The 23,911-nt window shown below is 39.1% G+C and overlaps 1 protein-coding gene across 1 annotated transcript in view; it reads left to right on the top strand.

The window, feature by feature from the left end:
- Positions 1 to 7,251: 7,251 nt before the first annotated feature.
- KCNK5 (potassium two pore domain channel subfamily K member 5) overlaps positions 7,252 to 23,911 on the top strand; it is a 38,287-nt gene continuing 21,627 nt past the window's right edge. The window contains exon 1 of the mRNA XM_081312736.1: positions 7,252 to 8,039. Within this exon, the coding sequence (XP_081168862.1) occupies positions 7,854 to 8,039 (186 nt within the window). The 5' untranslated portion in view covers positions 7,252 to 7,853. The remainder of the gene's footprint in view (positions 8,040 to 23,911) is intronic.

Below are 23,911 nucleotides of genomic sequence, written 5' to 3'. Positions count from 1 at the left end.
TTTTAAAATTTTTCTTCACATTTCTTTGCAGAGCTTAATTTTTGCTTGAAGGCTTTGCACAAATTCCATGTTCTATTAGCCTTAGTCATCATGGTCAAGACTGAGGATATTTATCAAGAACAACTAAAAAGTCTAATGTTATTTACTCTACAATGAAATTAAGTCTAGTCTACTGATGAGGATCATGGTGCACATCATGGGACATTCCATCTAAGCTCATTGCTGGAATGTAGCATATATACACAAAGTTCTGTTGATCCTTATTTCTTAATCAAGTTTAGAATTTGCTTAACTGCTCTTCAACTATTAAGAACCTTTTAATCAACAAGTCACTCTGGGTGAGTTTCCTTTAATCCCTAGTGAAAGAATTTTTAAATATAAGTTTAAGGAAAAACTAGGGGAAGATAAATGAAGAGAAGGACGAGGGATGACATAATAGCAGTGCTGCAATAACTCAGAGGTTGCCCCTAAGAAGAGGAAGTCAAGCTATTCTCCAAAGCACCTGAAGGCAGGACAAGGAGCAATGAATGGAAACTAATCAAAGAGAGAAGCAACCTAGAGCTAAGGAGAAACTTCCTGACAGTTAGAACAATTAATCAGTGGAACAACCGGCCTCCAGAAGTGGTGAATTCTCTAACACTGGAAATTTTTAAGAAGAGACTGGACAGCCATTTGTGTGAAATGGTATCGGGTTTCCTGCCTGAGCAGGGGATTGGACTTCCAACTCTATGATGATGATGATGATGATGATGATGATGATGATGATGATGATGATGATGATGATGATGATGATGATGATGATGATTATTATTATTATTATTATTATTATTATTATTATTATTATTATTGAAGAATAATAATTGGAACATTGATTTTAGAAAGTTAAAAATTGAAGATTTTAAAATTAAATTTAACAATCTTTGAAGAAATTAAAGATTATTAAAAGTAAAAGGAAGGAATATAAAGTAGGTTTACATGATCAAGGTTAAAAGAGCCATATCATTATTTCTGATAACCCTTAATGGACTTTTATTGAGCAGGACTGAATGACTGAAAAGTAGAGATTATTGTTGTATTCTAAGGGAAGTTATTAAGTTGTTAAAATTATACTTGTGAAAAGAGGGAAATTACTTTTTTTTATTTTAATCCCATTTATATCCCGCCCTTCTCCGAAGACTCAGGGCAGCTTACAATCTAAGCACAAATCAAATGTGCTTAGCAATAGCCTTCATTCTATGTATATGCCTGCTTATTAGGGCTTTCCCCCCCCCAAGCGGCATTATTACAAAGTCAGCTTATTGCCCCCAACAATCTGGGTCCTCATTTTACCTACCTCGGAAGGATGGAAGGCTGAGTCAACCTTGAGCCTGGTGGGACCCGAACCTGCACTAATTGCAGGCAGCTGGTGTTACTTAAGGAGGCATTAGCCCACTGCTCCACCAAGGCTCTTCTTTATACATTCATATACTTTTCTTTTTTCTTTGCTGTATTATTTTTTCTTCCTTTTCTAATTTTAAAGTTTCCTTTTTTATGCACTTTCTAATTATTATTATTATTTTTTGTAGTTCATATTAGTCTTTATCTGTATAATTGTAATATTTAACAAAGATTAATAAATTTTACTTATTTAAATTGCAATATAATTTTATGTAGAATGAAATTAAGCCTAAATAGATACAACTGAACACCATCAGTTTCCTCTTAGCTTTGGCATCCTCCCCGTATCCTGTCCATAATATAAATTTATTTTGGCTTTCACTCTATAAAAGCCACTAAAATAAACGAAACATTTGATAATCTCTACATGGAAGCCTATTTCTATGCATTTCCTATACTCCTTAATACTATTTACCCTATGGTCTATATTCCATGACCATCTGAGTCAATATCTAACTTGAACTTGTTTTCTGAATTCTTAAATTGCTATAATTCTAACTTTCTTAACATATTAAGATGGAATTCCTTTGTTGTATTACTTAACAATTTACAACCATAGAATTCATTATACAATAGCCAATTTACATTATAGTTATATCATTGTGTATGGTTCTTAGGCTTACCACACCTGGATTGCTAAAGTATGGATAATCAGTGAATGGCAGCAGAGATCTTCCCCCCCCCTCTCTCCCCAATATCTCTTTGTTGGCATTTAATGATTTATTTATTTTTTGCAGCACAGGTAAATTAGAGACTTGAGTCAGGAAACTCAAACCCCCAGCTTGTGGTTTGGCAACAGAATAGGGAGAGCAGTTTGCCAAATTCAGGTGCATATTGCAGGTATTCCCTTGGGCTGGTAGGAGTGGGGAGCTCTGTGAAAGGCCTGGGGGTGTTGTGTATAGCAGTTTGGTTCATTTTATTCCTTTTTTTTACTTATTAGAGATTTTTCTATTGGTGTATTGGCCCGTTCCTTATGTGGCACTTGAGGCAATTTGAGTTTGAGATCTTTTTGAACCTTAGCATTACTGCTTTACCCTTTAGTTCTTATACAAACTGGGAATAAGAATTGGTATTTAAATGATTAGGGAAAGCTATGGAAAATATTTTAAATGCAACACCAATATTTAAACATCAACATATGAAGGAAGAGATTAAATAGAACAAAGGATTTATTTATGGAATTTTTTCTGCTGCCTCAATCCAGATGGATTACTTTATAATCAAGGCTGCATTCCCATGCACATATGTGAGAATAAGTCAAGGCATGAAATAATACAGGTATTTACCTACCTGATACCAGGTATGTATCATACAGATATCATATAAATAATATAGGTAACCTGATATTTATAGTACCAAGAACAAATTCTCCATTTCTAAAGACAGAGGAATTCTGAGACTATCTGAAAATTCTATCTGAAAATAATGAAGGTAACTAAATTTTCAGAAGGAAAAAAAACAATAAAGAATACATTAATAACACTGAATTGCCTACTAATGTATGAATTCCACAGTTAAATAAAAAAGCACATCCTGCTGATAGAAGGAAAAATTGTCAAGCTTTGATTATGGAGAAACTGGTCAAGAGTAAGCATTAAAATTACTTGACTTTCCGACAGCCTTCCCATAATAAATGCATATATAGGATGATACATACTAGTTATGAGAATTATTCACACATATATAATTTGCCTAATAAAATATTTGTAAAGTAGATAGAGGATAAGGACAAGTCACTGACAGCCTGAGCCTGCGAATATAGGATACAAATCAAATTTAGTTCTAATTACCGGTATTGTTCTTTGATTACTCCAGAAAAGTTAAGATTATGTATGAGAACTGAATCACCTGTATGATTTTACACAGCAACAAACAATGCGGAGAACACAGACATCCAGCACAAACTATGATGCAAAAATTATGTAACATCTGTTCTCCTGTCACAATAAATCTCAGCCTTTTGTGTTTGCTGTTGGATGCAAATATGTAAGTCACAAGGTATATGTCATAATGCACATTTTATTGCTAGCCCGATCCAAGCAGACATTGATGATGTAAGGCTATCGAGACAGAGTTAATAAAATTAGATATTGTATACTCTGTATGGGATTTGTCAGGATAATTCAACATATTTAAAGTTTTATAATTTCTAAACTAACAGAAAATATTCTGCAAATCACATAATGGCTTACGCACTGAATAATTATTTCAAATGTTGCATATGCTTCTATTTTTTCTGCAGCATTATATTGTACATGAGAAAAACAGCAGAAACTGATAGAAAGAAGCATGGGTTACTAAGCACTGATTTGTTTTATCTCGAGGAGTTACACTTCTTTCAACAATGTTGTAATGATAGTCGGGTGGAAAAATTTTAGAAACTGCACTTCATTTTCCTGGTGTCCCTTAAATGACTGGCAATGTTGGTTCTCTGTATGTGTGTGGCTTGCTTCCTGTGCAAGTATAGTTTCTGCCTTGCGTTTTTCCTCACCTTCGCCTGACATTCGGTGTCATACTGGTTTGATGTACACATGTAGTTCAGGTTTTGCATCCACAATGACATTATCCTATTACTTTGATTAAAGATTCATATTGCAACAGCAAAAACTGGAAACTGCTATGAAAAAAAGGTGAGCTCTACGTGGAGGTCAAGACCAGAAATTACTTTTGTATTGATCGGTTGGTTGATTATGTACCATCGAGTCATTTTTGACTCCTAGTGACCTTGTAAAAACACATTTTCTCCTCGGTGTTCTTCTATTCCCAAACCTCTTCTTTCAGGGCACTCATTGTCACTTTGACTGAGTTCAGTACATCCACCTTGCATTGGTCATCCTCTTCTCTTTCCTCCCTTCCCAGCATTAGAGCCTTTTCCAGGGAGTTAGTACTTTTATACATGTTTCCATAATTAATTAATTATTAATTATTCTATTAACATAGATAAAATCTACAGGATTTCCAAGTCACCACCGAGTACAGAAATGAAACTACAGGACAGTAATCAGAAGAAAGGGACGCGGTGGCTCAGTGGGTTAGGACGCTGAGCTTGTCGATCAGGAGATCGGCAGTTTGGCAGGTCGAATCCCGAGTGCCGCGTAGCAGAGTGAGCGCCTGTTACTCGTCTCAGCTTCTGCCAACCTAGCAGTTCGAAAGCACGTAAAAACGCAAGTAGAAAAATAGGGACCACTACGGTGGGAAGGTAACAGTGTTCCGTGTGCCTTTGGCGTCTAGTCATGCCGGCCACATGACCACGGAGACGTCCTCGGACAAGCGCTGGCTCTTTGGCTTTGAAATGGAGATAAGCACTAGAGTCGGAAATGACTAGCATGCATGTGCAGGGGAACCTTTACCTTTAATCAGAAGAAGCAGCCACTGCTATCACTCACCTGTTTTTCTTAACTATGAAGGGCAAAAAAGTGAGCAGAAGTAAAAGAAATGGCCATTGCTTTTGCATGTTATTTTTATTTTTTATTTTAATCCCATTTATATCTCGCCCTTCTCCGAAGACTCAGGGCAGCTTACAATCTAAGCACAAATCAAATGTGCTTAGCAATAGCCTTCATTCTATGTATATGCCTGCTTATTAGGGCTTTCCCCCCCCCAAGCGGCATTATTACAAAGTCAGCTTATTGCCCCCAACAATCTGGGTCCTCATTTTAACTACCTCGGAAAGATGGAAGGCTGAGTCAACCTTGAGCCTGGTGGGATGTGAACCTGCAATAATTGCAGGCAGCTGGTGTTACTTAAGGAGGCATTAGCCCACTGCTCCACCAAGGCTCTTTCAGTCCCAGTGCATTTGAGGACATGAGAGAGAAAAGAGATGATGCTGCATCAGTCAGGAGGAAAGTAAATGAAATACCTACTCCTAACACAAGTGGTGAATGAGTGGCCCAGACAAGGAAACAGATTGGCATGATACTGTTCTGCAGGCAAAGTCAGCAGCCCAAATTGTCCCACTAGACTGCCTAACAAAAGACAGTACATGATCCTCTTACTGTAGTGTATCCAGTCCGTCAGTGATGTGGCTGGAAAATTAAACCCATTGAGAAAAGAAAACAATGACACCATCAAAGCCAAAAGCCACCCACAATGTGGAATGAAGACCATCCATCCTCTCTGTCAACATTACTCTGGGGGAATAACATTTATGAGATTTAGCTCTAAAACCTTTTTTTTTACCAAGTTCCAGCCATGTTCATCTATTACAGCAAGAACCAAGTCTTGAGCCACTCTAAAAGAGTCATGCTTATCATTGCAACATTTTTTTAAAAAAACACTGAGAAAACACGTGATCCATTCTGCCAATTCAAGTATCAGAGCCTTAATTATTACAGTATCACTCATAATATGACCCCTTATCCCCATGCATCTTTTACCGGTCTACTATAGAGAGCGTCCTCTCGTATGGTATTGTGGTTTGGTATGCTGGTCTGACAGCCGCGGATAGGAAAGTATTACAGAGGGTAGTGAGCACAGCACAAGACATTGTGGGCTGTTCCCTGACACCACTGGATGACATCGCCAGGGCTCGTTGCCTTGGAAGAGTGAGGAAGATTCTCAGGGATGACTCACACCCTGGACGGTATCTCTTTACTCTCCTACCATCCGGTAGGAGATATAGGAATATAGCCAGCCGTACCAACAGGCTGAAAAATAGCTTTTATCCGTGGGCTGTTAGGCTTTTAAATGGGACATAATCTTATGCAGAATTGACTTGGGAGGCCGGTGTGTGGTGTAGTTGGTTCACATAGTGTGGTGGGATGGAGGGTTTGTTGTCACTGTGTGTTGGGGGGAGAGAGCACAGGGGGAGGCTCAGCTAATCTCAATGTACACATGTTGTACTTTGACAATAAAGGTTTATTTATTATTATTATTGCAGTCCAACGGCACCTGGCTTTGGCTCACTATTTTCTCTCCTGCAAAACCCAGAAGAGCAAAGAGTTGGAGCTGTTAAAAGTAGATCAGTCCATCAGAATACAGCTGGAAGGGACCTTTGAGATCTTCTAGCCCAGTCCCCTGCTCAAGCAGGAGACCCTACCATTTCAGACAGGTGGCTGTCCAGTTTTTCCTTAAAAACCTCCAGTGATGAAGCACCCACGACTTCTGGAGGCAAGCTTGTTCCACTGGTTATTTGTTCTCAGGGTTAGGAAGTTTCTCCTTAATTCCAGATTGCTTCTCTCCTGGATTAGTTTCCCATCCGTTGTTTCTGATCTTGCCTTCCGGTGCTTTGAAAAATAAGTTGACCCCCCCACACACACACACACCCTTCTTCTTCGTGACATTCCCCTCAAATGCTTTGATACGGAGTCTTATTAATAACAATTTTATTAGGGCACAACCAGCGGGTCACTTTGTGACAGCCCCTCAAATACTTAAGATAGGGGGTCTTCCCCTTAATAACAACTTTATTAGGGCACAATTAGCGGCTTCCTTCATCCGCTAGGCTCTTAAGTCTCAACAGTCACAAGGCAGCGAGTCCACCCGAGGGGGACCCAAAATCTGAAGGTCTGCGCTCCTTTTCCAAGCGCCTGACCGGCGTTTACCCTCCACGCAGTCCTTCCAGAGGGCAGGGGAATGTAAACGCGGGCGTGGGTGTCGCTCGCCAGGGAGAATTACGCAGGGCCCCACCTACTCCAAGGTAAGAATCAGGATATAGCTCAAGTTATCCGCGCTCTTCGCAGCTCACCCCACCCAGGCGGTGGCAGCAGCAAGGCTCCGGCCGTCCCACAAAGCTGGCACCGCGGGGTGGGCGTTCCGGACGAAAGACAAGCGCGCAAGACTAAAGGGCCACGCTTTCAGTTGCCAGAGCGCCGAGCGAACGCGCGGGCCGAAGTAGTCAAAGCGGAAGCGCGGCTTTTGCTCAGGAGCCGCGGCGGTTTCGAGCGAAGCCTACGTAGAGCGCTCGGAGGAGGGTGTGTGTGTGTGTACACGTGTGCGGGTGTGCGCCCCCGCCACGTGCAGCCGGACCCTCGCTCTTTTTCGCTCGCCGCCTCTCGGGGACCGCCGCGCTGGTGGCTCGCCAGCTGGGAAACGCTCCGCATGCGCCGCTCGAGGAGGCGAGTGGGAGAAGAGAAGGGCTCCAAATTCAAACCCCGGTGGCAACGAGGACACCGGAGGAGCAGCCCGAAGCCGAGCGGTCGAAGAGCAGCAGAGCAATAACCGGGAGAAGAAAGAGGAGGAGGCGGCGGCGGTGGGGAGGAGGAGGAGAGGAGAGGAGAGGAAAATAAAAACGGGAGACTGGAGCTGGGGAGGAGGAGGAAAGCCGAGGCCGGGTGAGGAAAGAGAGCGCGCCGGCGAGGATCCGTGGCATTCGCTGCCGGCGGAGCGGGGCTCTCCTTGCTCTCCAGCCGAGGCACCCCTGAGTCGTCGTTTCCTCTCCCTTCCACTGGAGCTGAGGCTACCTGCTGGGCACCGCCATGGTAGATAGGGGTCCTCTGTTAACGTCGGCGATTATTTTCTACCTGTCCATCGGAGCAGCTATCTTCGAAGTCCTGGAGCATCCTCATTTGCAAAATGCCGCCGAGCGTTACAAGCAGAAAAAGTCGGAGCTCCTGAAAGAGTTTCCCTGTCTGGGCCAGGAGGGGCTAGATAAGATCCTGCGGGTGAGTTTAAAAAAAAAAAGAAAAAAGCTTCTTTCCCGCCATCTCTTTCGACTCGAACAAAATGGGTTGTCTTCCTTTCAAAAGTGCATTGCTGCAGATCTCAACGGGCGCCAGTTAACGCTGTAAGCTGAAGCAAATGGCACCTGCAGTAATTCAAATACGCCCCTGCCCCTCCACTCATTGCTCTCTGTCTCTCTCTCTCTCTCTTACACACACACACCCCTTGCAAAAAAGAGGGATATTGTGCCCGAAATGAGACACCTTTGGTTTTCTCTTGGAGGCAGGTCTTTGAATACAGTAAAAACATTGTTCAACTCTGATGGCCTCCTGCTAGTTATGTGCCTCTTCCTGCACTGAATCGCACAAACTTAACAAGGCACGAATAATATCCAGAGTCACTGAACTCTGCTATAGTGGAAAGTATGGATTTGCTGAACAAATATTGATCTCAAAAAATCACATTTAAAAGCAGGTATCTGAAATATCCAGATTCACTTGATTCATTCCCTTATTATACTGTGAAAAACCAAGCTGGTCATATTTTAGCAGTGATTATTATATGTTTTGCTAAGAACATACCGAGTACCATATTGGAGCATTTATCTCAATAGCAGGTGCTTTGTTTGCAGTTTCTTTTTTCCAAATTGTTGCACAGTAGTATTTCCAAAATTTACCATGTGAGCAGGTGAAAATGTATGTGATTAATGTGCAAGGGAGGCCTACTTTGTAATCAAAGTTTTAGTTGTAAGTTTTCTTGCAGTTCTTGAATGGTGACTTTTAAGATTATTGCCAAAAAGGTTAGGGTTATATGTCAACAGGCAAGTAAAATGTCTCATTGAATGCAGCCTAACCCCTTGAATTTGCTGGTGCATCTCTGGTTCTCAAAAGGTCAAAGGTGAGCTGTAAAATAATTCACTGGAAATTATCCTCCGTGTGGTATGGGTTATGCAACTTTTTGTTCCTTTAATATTTATTTATTCATTCATTTATTCGTGTTTTTTTTTAAAAAAATCTGCCTTTGGATTCAGTGAGATACATCTAGAGAGGGTAGAAAGGCTGAAGACTTCAAGAGAGTTTACTGTTAAGAACCTGATTGACTGAACTTCATAAGGATCTGAAAAACAAAGGAGGGTGCTGAATGTGTCCTTCCCTTGGTCGTTGTTGTGCCTGCCCCTTCTTATCTATCTGTTAAGCTCCATTAAGTAGGAAAGTTTGTCTGGCACTTGTGTTAAGCTCTGTCTTGCACAGAGGCCAGAGAGTACAATAAAGAATGCAGTATATTTGTTATGACTGAGTGAGTCACAATTTAGGCCAAGTCCTTGCTGCACTTCTAGCCTTTTGCCTTTTGCATAGAAATGTTAGTCTTTAGCATAGAAATATTAAGCTGTTGTGCAGTAGCCTTTTAAAGGAAGTTTTTATGGATTACAATCCAGTTCTTGCAATGTTTAAAGAATGCAAAGCTTTTTTTGAAGATGTTACAGTCTTCAAGGAAATTTCCTGTAAAAGAGTAGCTTGTTTGATACTGGCATTACTCTTTGTGTCTATATGGATTACATTATGTTTTTTTCCTTCCTAGCATTTGTGGGTGCAGGGTCTGCTTTTAAAATTATAGAAAAAAATAATGTGCACTGTATGCCTTACTTTCTAGAAGATCATGTGTTTGAGAGAGGCAGACACAAGCAATACAGTTCCAGAGGAAGTCTTCCACCTGTGCTTTTAACTTTTTTGAACTGTGACAAATGGGTACAATCTGAACCAGTTACTGAGTTTATCCAAGGCTGCATATTTTGGAATATTATATATTTTCCTCTTTCCACTCTTCTTTAAAATGGACAAATTTTCTGGAGTTAAGAGGGGAAAAAGGTCAATAATTTTGTTACAATGCATTTGTATATCACATTTTGCATTTTACAAGTAGCATCATTCACTTTGCACAGTGCTTTATAATCACTGAATTGTCTTTAATTTGGCTTATGTCATTATGGCCTTATTAAACCTTATTCAAGTTGAGTTAACTGAGACTGGGAGAAATTAGTGCAAAACTCACTGCATGAACCTATAATGTAAGCCAAATAAATATATCCTGGTATGTCATGATCTGGGAGAACTGACCTAACTAGCACGATGTATATAACCTCTATTTCAGTCCATGATTTCAAATACTCTGTGTCTCCATATTGTTGTTCAAATTATTCTACAGCTGGATTTTCCTCTTGTCTACTTGTAATTGAAACAGTCTCATTTCAGGACAGAGAAGTTATTAAACGTTCATGCATCAAACAGTGCTACTCTGTTTGCTTGTTCTTCATAGACTTGTATTTTCTTGTCTTACACCCACGTGGGAAGATGCTTGGTAAACTTCCAAATTAAAACTCTTCTACTGCATATAACTGGTGAAGTGATTGGGGCACATATGCAGAACCATTCACACAGCTGGTGGCTATTTCAAAATTTTCAGAAAAGCTGCTTGCTCTATTTAAGAGGCAAGTCTATACACTTTGAAATGTAAGCATTTACCTGGAAAGCAAGACATTCTTTAGAAACTTCTGCTTCTTAGCATTTCCCCTTTCTTCATTGCAGTTTAACAAACTGTACCTAAAATGTACCCAGGAAGTTGGGGAAAGAGTTCCTGAAGTTAAGTTTCAGTACCACTGATGTTACATCTGTTGCTGCACATGTTGTATCATTCTAAGTGAAGTGAGGAGTCCATATAATTTAATTCCATGGAATGATCATCTAAGACTATGATTACTAAGACCTTTAAATGTGTGTTGCAAGTATGCTTTTTCACACAGAGCATGTTTTTTCATTTAGTAAATTCTGAGAGGTTTCTTTTCTTTCTTTTTTTTGCAGTACAAATCAATCATTTGCTTTCCATTTCCATTAATGAAAAATTTCGGTCACTTTATATTGGACTATCTAGAACACAGGTCGGCAACCCGCGGCTCCGGAGGCGCATGCGGCTCTTTGAGCTGTCTCCTGCGGCTCCCAGTTGCCCGGTGCGCATGCACCTCTTCGAACGGGCGGAGGTGCGCGCGCACCTCTTTGAACGGGCGGAGGTGCACGCGCACCTCTTCGAATGGGTGGAGGTGCGTGCGCACCTCTCCAAACCTTTGGAGAGGTGCGCGCGCACCTCCGCCCGGACGGGCAGTGGCGCCGCTCATTGGGAAAGCTGCTGCGGCCCGTTTGCAGAGCTGCCGCCTTCAGAGGAAGGCGGCAGCATGCAAACGGGCCGCGGCAGCTTTCCCAACAGACGGCGCCACTGCCCGTTCCGAGAGGTGCGCGCGCACCTCTCCGAACGGGCGGAGGTGCGCGCGCATCTCTCCGAATGGAAAGTTGCCACGGCCCGTTACTAAACTCTACATATTGCAGAGCACACATAACTTGCCAGTTTCTAAGGAAACTGGGCAATTTTTCCACTCAAAATGTGGCGCTGAACTAAGCAATGGCAATGGAAATGCTATAGACTTGCACTTCCGTATTTCATTGCATTTAAGAGGCCGGAGAAGAAAGGCTGGTTTGCTTTTTAACGAGCGCCAAGCAGGTCCTGACGTGACTCGGCTCTCAGAGGCTCCAGAAAAACCAAACCCGTTGTCGGCTGTTTAGCTGGGAAAATTAAGTCCCGGGAGTTCTTTTTATAGCCACAAAACAGCAGGAAACTTCAGAGTAGGCGCAGTTGGGCCTCTCAGTGCTACCCTTCACGTAGTTGCGCACAGAGGTCCCCTTTTTCTGCTTGGGAGAATGCGTGGCTTCGGTGACCGAGGCCACGATCGCGATCGTGGCGGGTAAGGAAAAGGGAATCAGGCTTCTTTCAAGGGTTTGTCGTATCTCTGCCACCCCCCTCCACCCAGTCTCGCCCCTTGTGTTCTTTCTGCTGCGTGGGAGGCAGAAATACTGGGGCAGCCAGCGCTGCCTGAGGGCTGATCGTGCTAAATTTCTGCCTTTCTCGTAGTTATTAAAGCATCGAATGGCACCAAGAAGAAGGGTGGGGTTCTGCCATTTTGTCGAAATGGGAAAACGTCGAAGTTGGGGAGCAAGTTCCTCGGAACTCTCCGGGACTTTTTAAATTAAATCAGCACAATGCTAGGCTGTGTGGAGAGCTGATGCAATGGAGGAGGGCTGCCAGTTTGTAAGGTTTGGGCTTTTATGTCGTGGGGAAAAGAGCACTCTAACAACAGGATCTTTTCTCGTAAAGAAAAAACAAAAGGCTCACGCTCTGTGTTGCTTTTCTTTCTCCCTGTATTTCTAAGATTACGGAAGCTTTGCCAGAAAATTTTATGCGGGTGGTTGAAAGATGGCATCACAATAAGGAGGTGACCGTTTGACTGGGTGCCAGATTAATGTCGGCTCTGCAAACGGGCCGTTGCCGCTGCGCAACCGGTACCATCACACATTTAAAAAGTGGCAACCGCGCGTGTCTGCGCATGCGCAAGAAACAAAACATTTTGCGCATGTGCAAAACGTTTTTTGTGCATGCGCGTGCATGGACGCACGCACGTGGCTCCCACTTTTTTTATGTGTGATGGAACCGGTTCCCAGTGGCTCTTTTGCTTTTTCAGGTTGCCGACCCCTGATCTAGAACTTGTTTTTAAAAGTTCTTAAGTGACTCCAAAAATTCTGCTGGTATGACTATCTCCTTTTCTCTTTGCTCAAATTATTTGTGCCACACCCGTGTTCAAATCCTAGTATGCAACTTGGACACAACTTGTTTCTTGTTTTGCACAATTGCACTCTGTTCTGCATGTACTGTAAATTCTATCTACTTTTCTTCACTCCCTCAAATTCTGTGAGGCCTGTATCAGGTTTCCAGTTACATATTCTCTTTTTTAAATCTTACTTCTCTTCCTCCTATTTTATTCTCAATTTCCTGGACGTTACAAATAAGCTGTATTCTTTTTCCTTCCCCCCCCTTAAAATGGTTGTTTTCATAAAGGAATATGTTCAGAATCAAATGCTAGAAGATGTTAGTTTTAATATGGTGAGGTGTTCTTCCAATTCTGAGTTTTTGCACACACAAAAAAGAATCCACTCCTAATTAGTCTTTAATCCTATACCTTGAAAATCTGAAAGATGGTGCTTAAATGTAATAAAATATTGCATTTCCATGGCTTTCTATTTCACAGCAGGTATTGCTAGAGCTTAGTGCAGGGCTCTTCAACCAGTGGTACGGGTACCACATGTGGTACATTGGCACCTGGGAGGTGGTACACAACCATCCTAGAAAAGTGGTAGCAGGGGAGGGGAATGAACTGAACCTGTGGCAGCACCGCACAAGCCTGACCAAGAGATGGCTAGAGCTGCAGGGCTGTCAGGGCTCAGCGGAAGTGCCAGGATCAGTGCCAGGCTCCAGCTGGAGCTCAGCGCTGATCCTGGCACTTCTGAGCTCAGAAGAAGCGCCGATCAGCTGGAATGTTGCAGCATCTCCAGGGTCTTGTGATTTACATTCAGATGCTTGGCAACTGATTCATATTTATGATGGTCACAGTGTCCCAGGGTCATGTGAAGTGACCAAAACCTGCTGCAACCACCCAGCATATGGGGGGAATAAAAACCAACCACCACCCATCTCCGCTGCCAATCCTCAACAGAAATGCTCACAACAATGAAAACCTCGGACAGGAGGAAGAGCGCTGCCGGGCGGGCAGGCAGGTGTCTTGCTCGGCTGTGGCTTGGGGGGCATTTTTTCAGTGCCATTGTAACTTTGAACAGTCACTAAGCGAACTGTTGTAAGTCGAGGACTACCTGTACTTCATCACTTTTTTCCTTTTTTTTTTTTGGTCATTCATCAAGTTTTTGACACCTTGCTAGGTGGTACTCGGATGTTGCCATATCCTAAAAGTGGTACAATGGGTGAAAAGGTTGAAAAGCCCTGGCTTAGTGTGTATAGATTTGTAATTGTTCTATGAATTGATTTTTTTCTTGCTAAATTTTTCTTAATAATTTTTTACATTTTATGTTGGCAGTGAAGTTACATAGACATAGCTTGTAATGATAAAATGTTCCTTTTTTTGTTGCTTCATTGAGTCATAAACTGTAACCGTTAGTAACTGGTTTTCATTTCCTGTAACACAGTACATAAGAAACTTTTTTATTCTTTAAAACCACAGGTGCATTTCTGTCTTAAAAGATGTCATGAACCTCTGAATGGGACTGTTAGAAAAGATATTTTTCTTTGTATTTCTGCAAGGGTGGGTTTAAAATAGCAGCATAATCTTATGCATGTTTATTTTGGAACATATCTACTGATTTTAGGACTTATTATCTAACAAGTGTGCATAGGGTGGCAACGTTTCTGGGCAAGAGCTTCTGAAGATTAGCTCATGTTTTCTCAGATGTATGAAGCATTATCAGTTAAAAATTGTATCGGGTACAGGAGTGTATTTGTGTTTTGTGAATACTGGGCAACAAAACCACAAAAATATGAGAATTGTTGGTCCATGACTTTTTTTTATACAGAACAATAATGCAGAATTGTTTGGCAGAGTGAGATGGGTGGCATATAAATTTAATAAATAAATAAATGTATGAAAGATAAGTCCTGTTGCTTTTAATTTTTTTCATCTAAATATCCTGGGTAGCAAAGTACAATGAGCTTTCTAATTCATTAAAATTTAATTATGAATGCTAGGTGTGGTGCTGATTTTATTTTTATTTTTTTTATTTTAATTCCATTTATATCCCGCCCTTCTCCGAAGACTCAGGGCGGCTTACAAGCTTAGCATTAGCCTTCATTCTATGTATATGCCTGCTTGTTAGGGCTTTCACACACACCCCCAAGCGGCATTATTACAAAGTCAGCTTAATTGCCCCCAACAATCTGGGTCCTTTTGAATCCCGCGGTTCTTTGTTTATACTTTTTTTCTCCTTTCTTGCCTTAATGGGAACATGTTAACCCCCAACTCAATCAAACTACATCATGTAGCCTGTCAAAATCAAAGGTGTCATTTTAAAAAAAATTATTTCTGAAGATTGAAGTGTTTTATATATATATAGTAACACTATTGGAATAAAAGCTTCTCCAGAACTTCATTGGCCTTCTATCAAAGATGATTATAAATGCAACCTTGTAACCTCTGATTACTTCATATTGTCAAATGTAATTGTCATTTGTGAAACTGAAGTGACAGGCTGTCCTTATAAATATGTTTATGAAAACAATGACAATTCAAAAATAGGTTAGTAATATCATACTCTACTGAACAGTATCATTTAGTCCTTGACTTACAACCATTCATTTAATGACCATTCAAAGTTACAACGGCACTGAAAAAAGTGACTTAGGACAGTTTTTTACACTTAACAACTGTTGCAGCATCCCCATGGCCACGTGAGCAAAATTTAGATACTTGGCAACTGGCATGTATTTATGTCAGTTTCAGTGCCCGGGACTATAGGATCACCTTTCACCACTTTCTGACAAGCAAAGTCTACGGGAAAGCCAGATTTACTTTACAACCATGTTACTAACTCAACAACAGCAGTGATTCACTTAAAAATTGTGGCAAGAAAGAACATAACATGGGACAAAACTCACTTAAAAACCGCCTTGTTTAGCAATAGAAATTTTGGGTTCAGTTGTGGTCATAAGTTGAGTATATCATGGAGGGTTTATATTTTCTTATATCAAATGAATTAACCAGGGCCTTTTTTCACACTTGATAAACTAATGCAATTTCCACTTTGTCGGTAGTCAACCACTAGGAAAATGGAGCTTTCTTTCTTTTTTTCTGGTATCTCTGATTGATTAACTAACTAATGGGCTGACATACTCTCCTATTTAGAATGTGAGTAAAATAAATTTTCTGCACTTCTATAGTAACAAGTTGAATGTACGCCCATCTATCTTAGTGCACAGCTTTGTCTGGTTGATAGGAAACTTGCAATATGCCATGAAAGCACTTTAGCCTGCTTCAGTTTTTTTGTCACAGTTCATTTGCATCTTGCAACACTTCCCATTACATCTTGCATAAAATTAATACAGTATTGCACTCTTTTCTCTCCATTTCCTGTCTTGTAATTTTAAAATAAGGATATGTTTGCCAATTAGTTTTTTTTTAAAAAAAAAAAAGGCTGTACTTAAGTTTGGACAACTTTTTTATTGTGCTCTGACAATTTTACAGAAGTAAAAATATAGTATTAGTGTTTAATTAAACACATTGCACCAGTGCTGGTCGAAAAACAAGCAAACAGGCAGCCATAGTTTCTGGGAGGCAAGCTGGGAGGGTCTCTCTCCCTCTTAGCAAAAATGAATAGGCTAGGAGGATTTTTTTTTTCAGTTGGATAAGTTGGTGAAAGGATCTTTATTAGCACTGTAAAAGGAAGGATCCCAGTGGCAATCAGAATAGCATGGGAATGGGAGGACATCCCCTAAAAAAGGAGGGGAGAGAAATTATCATATTGTCATGACTTACAAATTGATAATTTTTACAGAAAGCCGTGTCTTGTTTAAAGTAGCATAGCATTGAAAACTTATTTTAGCACACCTCACTGTATTTCCTTCAGGAAATTATATTTGACTATTGTTCTGTTTTTTAAAAGCACACTCTATAATTATGGTTCCAGTCTTATGTCAAAATGTGTTGTCAGTGCCTTAAGAGAAATGTTTGGTTTACATGTCAACAGACAGGAGAGTGTAAATCTGATTATATTCTCTCACCTCTTAGGTTTCCTAACGGAAGACTTGAAGATGTTGTTGTTGATAATGATTTTGTTATTAAAATATTCTGGGAATTTTTATATGAAATGTACACCTTACACAGCTAACAGAAAATTTCCCCCCATAAACATGCAATTTGTGGCCTTAAAAATGTTGATAGGATTCTATACTTCCTAACTCCTAGATTTTTATCTGAACCATTTTTAAAAACCCTATGTCTAAATTTTACAGGCTAGTAGTGAACAGCATTAGGTCCAAATTAAAACAGTTATGAGATTGCCATAGAAAAATGTGAATTTGTCTCTTAACGTGATCAGTTCATAGCACAACCAATGCATTCTTTTATTTGAGTAAGGTGTCAAATATCTTAAGATGGTTACTACTGGCATTTTTCTTAGTGCTCAAATAGTCTGATACTGTCATGGTGCAAATATACATTATTGACAAAATAGACCAGGGGGTAGGCAACCTTGCCTCTTTTATGACTCGTGGACTTCAACTCCAAGAATCTCCTGAGCCAGCTGGCTCAGGAATTCTGGGAGTTGAAGTCCACGAGTCATAAAAGAGGCAAGGTTGCCTACCCTTGGAATAGACCATTGCAACTCAGAATTCTGTCAAAATGTAATTGTAGAAGCATTACTGTATAAAGGACCAGTTTCCCTTCAGGCTATCCCTTTCTCCAGTACATGTTCCATGCATGATGGGAACAGAATCCTCCATCCAGCAGTTGTACAGCTTGAGTTCTTTGTTAAACTTGCAGTGAAGATAATCAGCTTCAGTCCCACTATCTGCCCACCAATTGTTGGATGATCACTTCCCCTCACACGTGCTAGAGTGCATGTTATCTGGCGGGGCCAGGAAGGAACAGCGCTATCATAGATCTTATCCTCTTTACTCTGTATGAGTTGGGCAATAAGTAACTGTTCTAGAATTGTTACAAGATTATTTCATAAGATAGGTAGTAGTTTGATTTGATGGCATGCATAAGTCTGTTTCAGCCCTATATCTAAAAAAAGGTTGGTTCATCCATGATTCCTATGAAAGCAGATTACATGTGGAAAGTGGGTATTGGAGCCAAGATCCCAAGACCATTTGGCACCTTCTCCTTACATGTTTGACATAAATTCATGCAGAGAAAAGTCTGTAAGCTTTACGTTTACCATGCAGCTGGGTAGTGAAATGTAGATTTTTCTCTATGGTGCAACTGTGCTTAAGAAATTAATCCTAGCATTATGGTGAAAAATTACATATCTTCCATTACTTATGCTCATTATGAAATTAACTGGGAATATAACTTTATCTTCCATTAATCTCTGGATTCCATAAAGCCCACGAGAAATCTTGTGATGGATCATGCAATATACTGATGTCATGAGAATCCTTGTGTATTGCATGAAATCAAGCCACTGAAAGGTCAGGCTGAGATGATCTTGCGTCCCCTTTGGAGCCTTCTCCGACTCCAAATTGGAAGCATGTGCATCGTAGGAGTTACAGAGTTTTATTTTGCTGACGTAATTTAAAGAGAAGCATCTAATTTTTCAAAGAGAAATGATTCTTTTAAAGCATTAGGAAACCCTTCATACCGGCTCCTGCCAGTCACCTACTAAGCTAGATAAATTCAGAGCAGAGCAATTTGTATTACAGACAGTGAATTAAGGACAATGGTTTTCACAGCCTTTTAAGATAGGTAGATAGATACAGTATACCATACCATTGTCTCATTTGGATTAGACTACAGGGTGGAGAAAAAGCAGCTGCAGCAGCTACACTTAATTCTAAATATGAATACTGTTAACATATTCGTAGTTTTAAAAGAAGAGGATGCTGTCTTTGATAAAGCATTTTCTTCTGCCCTACATATTCTGGATATTGTTAAAAAAATTAAAAACCACAAAGTCAGGGTCCCAATAAATGTGTGTTGCATCATGAAAATATCTTGAATTTCCTTGTTGGAATTGGAGCAGAATATTTTTTCCAAACCAAACCTTGAATAACTTCCATTTTTAAATTGGAAAGAGTAATCAGGAAAACTTCTGACTAAGGACAACTACTTAAGTGAACTACTATTTCTGTCATCTGCTCTATGAAGTCCATTTCTTTTGATTATGTATAATCAATATGTTGAAGAAATGTTGTATCACAGGGCAGCTTTGCTAAGCTTCTAGAGCAGCGTTTTCCAACCTTAGGAACTTGAAGATGCGTGGACTTCAACTCCCAGAATTCCCCAGCCAGCATAGCTGGCTGGGGAATTCTGGGAGTTGAAGTCCACGCATCTTCAAGTTCCTAAGGTTGGGAAACGCTGTTCTAGAGAGATTTCTCAATGTTACTTTCCCAATTTTATACAAGCAATGTTAAACAGTGATACGTTTTATCTTTGAGATGTAAAACTAGTATAAAATGTGTGTGACAGTAGTAAATCCATGAAACATTTAGGCAGTATTCAAGCTTTGATTTCGCAGACATCTTAAGAATTTATATCCAAACCTCATCCAACTTGGACAGCTGCTTCTTGGACTGAAGTCTCAACAGCTGCTGTCCCTTTAGTAACCAAACTTTTGAGATGATCACATTTCAGGCTTTATGATGCAATAACACTTGCAGCTGCACTTGTTTCAAAAGAAGGGTGTTCCGTTTTCAGTGGTTATTGAAAATGCAACTTGGCTAAGAGAAGGAAGTTTGTGATGTTTACTTTTTCTTTATAAATAGATATGGAGAATATTAAAATGGGGGCAAGGTGAAAAAGAATAATGAATAGAAATCTTTTGCTTTAAGCAAATAATAACCTGTTTAAAAAATGTGAACAATAGCAGGTTTTCCTTCCATGCCATCATACGTGCAAATATTTCTTAATGTATATATGGTCTCCTTTCTTGGAAAACTTGTTGGTAAGATCTGATTGTATGTGATTTATCAGTGTAACATACAACTATGTTAATTATTTAATGAGCCAACAATAATTTATATGAAGCGTGACGTTTTGGTGCCAAAAATACTATATATAGTCATAATCCAGTGTTCAAAGTGTGTGGGGGGTGTTAATTATTTCTTCATTATAAACTGCTTTAAAGGTCCATGCTTCCTTTAACAGATTTATTACCAGTCTATATCCTACTAGATAAATTCTAATTGGATTGTTGGTGGGAACATATACTTGAAGAGGTTTTGCTCATAGTTATGATTTGCAGTACTATAGAGCAGGCATGTTTTTCTGTTGTCCTGTCATCTCTGCCTCCATATCCTAGTGTCCTTGAACTATATTCTCTTCATGGATGAGAACTTGAGATCCAACTTATAATATTTCTATTTATTGCTATTTCTTTCTAACATCCCAGTCAAAAAATGTGAAAGGTAATGCACAATTTTGAGAAACTCGCTAAAAAACCTTTGGTCTGAACTGAAATTCCACCAAATGGTAGCAGCGGATAGAAGCCAAAAAGTTTTATCAGGAAAGTTTCTTGCAGGCATTTACCAAAACTTGGAGCTTTTACTAGATGGACATTAGGGCTAGAATATCTGGGCTGCAAAAATCAGGAAAGCCTCTCAATAACAACAAGGATTTAAATTCCCGTACCTCTTTGCTATTATCTACTGGTCTTCCAAGTGTTTGCAGCCCAGATTGAATACAGTAGTCCTTTAGACGATGTCAGATTTCATGAATCCCTCAAACCACTTAAATAATATTGGTAAAATGCAGGCATAAACTGTCAAAAGTAATTGCATATTAAATGCTAACCATGAACTCGGAAAACAAAAATTATTTTCCTTGACCATTCTTCTCTGAACACCCTTAAAATCTGTTAGAGGACAAGTATATTTATATGAGCTGAAAGGTTCTGATGTAAATAGCATGTAGTTTTGTTAAAGCAGCATGGCTAGAGTTTGGTGTAATAGTTACTTTAAAGAAAACGTTTAGAGTCCTGTTGCTTTTAATTTTTTTCATCTAAATATCCTGGGTAGCAAAGTACAATGAGCTTTCTAATTCATTAAAATTTAATTATGAATGCTAGGTGTGGTGCTGATTTTATTTTTATTTTTTTTATTTTAATTCCATTTATATCCCGCCCTTCTCCGAAGACTCAGGGCGGCTTACAAGCTTAGCAGTAGCCTTCATTCTATGTATATGCCTGCTTATTAGGGCTTTCACACACACCCCAAGCGGCATTATTACAAAGTCAGCTTAATTGCCCCCAACAATCTGGGTCCTCATTTTACCTACCTCGGAAGGATGGAAGGCTGAGTCAACCTTGAGCCTGGTGGGACTCGAACCAGCACTAATTGCAGGCAGCTGGTGTTACTTAAGGAGGCATTAGCCCACTGCTCCACCAAGGCTCTTGATTCCCGTGTGGACACAAAAGGCTTGGAATACAGTTCATTGACCTGTCCTATGCTTATTTCTATTGGCTGTAATTCTGTGTATGAACGCAGAACAACTGAATGAGGAATAATTTTTTTTATCTAAATTAGGTCATTATAAAGGTAATAAAGGTTCCGTTATATATAAAACTATATTCTGTATACAATAATACTGTAATTTTATGAATATGCAGGTGCCACCATTTCGACAGTATAGTCTACATATTATTTTTTTATGTTATTAGGGGATGAGGAATAACTATTTATTTTATGAAGGACTTGGAGGTATTCTTTCTTGGCTGTATTCACCCACATATCACACACACACACACACACACACACACACACACACACACACACACACACACACATATTGCATATATACAGGCCATGAAGTATAAAGTTCAAGAAAACAGAATTAGATGTGTTTATCTCTAGTACATATCTCTCTGTGAAGAAGATACTGATTAATGCTGGGAAAAGAGAAGATGCTGATTAATGCTGGGAAAAGATTATGTTGAAATTATTTTACTTAGAATAATATATTTTATTAGAGTCCTCAGAAGGCAAATGAGAGCAGCTATAAAAATATGAAAGCAACAGAAGAAAAAAAAATGAAACGGCCTGTGAGCAGCAATTCAAATATGGATTAAAATTGATTGCATTTGTGCTAATGTACAATAATACAACTGCAGTTTTACTGTTAATCATGTATATAAGTACATCAGTATGAGAATATTGACTGATAAGCCTATTCCCCATGCTGTAATTTCATTTGTGTTGACAAAAAATGTTTCCAAGTAGAATTTTTTAAAGGCCATAAAATAGAGAATTATGAAGAGCAACTCCATGAAACAGCAAACAGTTTTGCGTAACTTTGCTTTTTATAGTTGGTTCAAACATGTCGCCTTTTTAATTATATGGAAAATATGTTTTCTTTAATCTTGCTTGATCTACATAGGTCAGATAGATGCAGGTTTTCTGTGAAAGTGTTTGTATTGACAGCGGCCCATACAAACAGTTTCTCAGATTAACATATCACATTTAAAATATATTACTTTTTTCTTGTGTGTCTAGCTTTCTGGAATTTATAGCCCAATCCTAAGTAAATCTATTGTAATTAAGGAAGCTTAGTACCAGAGAAATGTGCATAAGATGGTTTGTCTTAAAGATATATCTAAAACTGTAATAATAAAACAGGTGGTCTAGTGCTTTAAAAAAAATCCGTCAAGCTAACAAATTTCTTAGAAATGCTTGCAGGAACCTAGAAAACTATAGAAGGTTTATATATATAATGCTGTACAATATAGAATACTGGATCTGTTTTCCATTTCCTTGCCATCAAATTTCATAAATTTAAGAATCCCATTCATGGTCCATAACTTACCGGAACCATTAATAATAAATTCTGCCCTTTAAAATTAGTATCTTGTTAAGAAGACTCACTATCAAGAGATGCTGTTGTCTTCAAGAAGGCTTGTAATTTATTAACAAGAGGTAGCTTAGCTTCTGTGATTTGAGGACAGGGAGAGAAAGCAAGTTCAGTCTTACTGAGAAACATAAAGCAGAGATAACTTTGTTTTTCTTAGCTTCTACTTATTTGTTCTGAGATAATGCAGGTAGGTTAAAAGTTCACAGATGATACTGATTTGCCTTGGGTGTGATCCAGCAGTCTTGAGTCCTAGTTTGTCATGAAAAAGTACTCAGTTTACGACTAGTATAAGCAGGATTCCAACCACATACTATGCTATCATATTTTGTTCCTCTGTTAAGGACAATTTTTTTTTACAAATCTGTATATTACATATATGGATAGTTTGCTTAAGATATCAATTATGTTTTAAGGTAATTTATCAATAACTATAAGGTTTTGTATTCCCCACACTAAACAGTGGTAATAATGGATTAAAGACTTTTAGGCATCCTTAAACTTGACTGTTGAATAGACTTTACCTTTGTATGCATATTCTGAAGCCATTTATCCTGGTATTTCTAACTCTTTTTACCTCAGTTTATGTTGATTCTCTTTGTTGAAGCTTGAATCATTCCATTATTCACAGCAATACAGATTTATCCCATATTCCATCTCAAAAAATAGCCTTAAATATCTATAAACAGCAATACTGAAAGAACAATAAAACCATAATCAGATCTATGTTTTTCTGTATTAAAAAGAGCTTCAATGTACCCGTGCTGATTTTTGAGTTCAAAATGGTACATATCTGTAATTTCTTAATCTCTGCAATCCCTATTTGCATTTACTCAGAGATTGTTTTATTGATTTTAACCAGATTTTAGTCCTTATATTTTTAATGCAAAATTAACTTTCACTTTTTCCACAATATCATTTTAATGCTATGCATTGTATAAGTAGCCTGATAATAAGAAAAGATTACATTTATTTTTATTATAGCCTGACTCAAGAAATAATCCAGTGCTGTGCATAAAATTATCTAACTAAGCCTGTACAACTTTGAAATATTCATACTGCAGCAGAGATATTGCAATATCACAGTGAACTTTGTTGCCACTCTTTGCAAAGATAGCTACAAAAGGAATCAGTTTTATCTTATTTATTCATCAAATTTACATGGCTGCTCATGTCACAAGAAAGAATTGCGGAATCAGCAGTCAGTTGCTGAAATGAACAAATGGTATCTATTGGCAACAATCAGTCCTATACAAAAGACAATACAGGGAAAACTTGACTAAAGCCTTAGCAAATTTAAACAGTTATCAAAGAATACAAAGTTAATACATATAATTTGAACATTTTTTTCACTTTTCTTTGTGTGAGTGGATCAAGAGAAATGGAAGCATGTTATTTAGACAGTTCTTGCAAAGACCTATAGTGCAAAGGGTA

The sequence above is a fragment of the Vipera berus genome, assembly GCF_964194415.1.
Source record: "Vipera berus genome assembly, chromosome: 1".
NCBI classification, from domain to species: domain Eukaryota; kingdom Metazoa; phylum Chordata; class Lepidosauria; order Squamata; family Viperidae; genus Vipera; species Vipera berus.
Note: the sequence above shows the minus strand (reverse complement) of the source record. Positions and strands in the feature narration are given on the sequence as shown.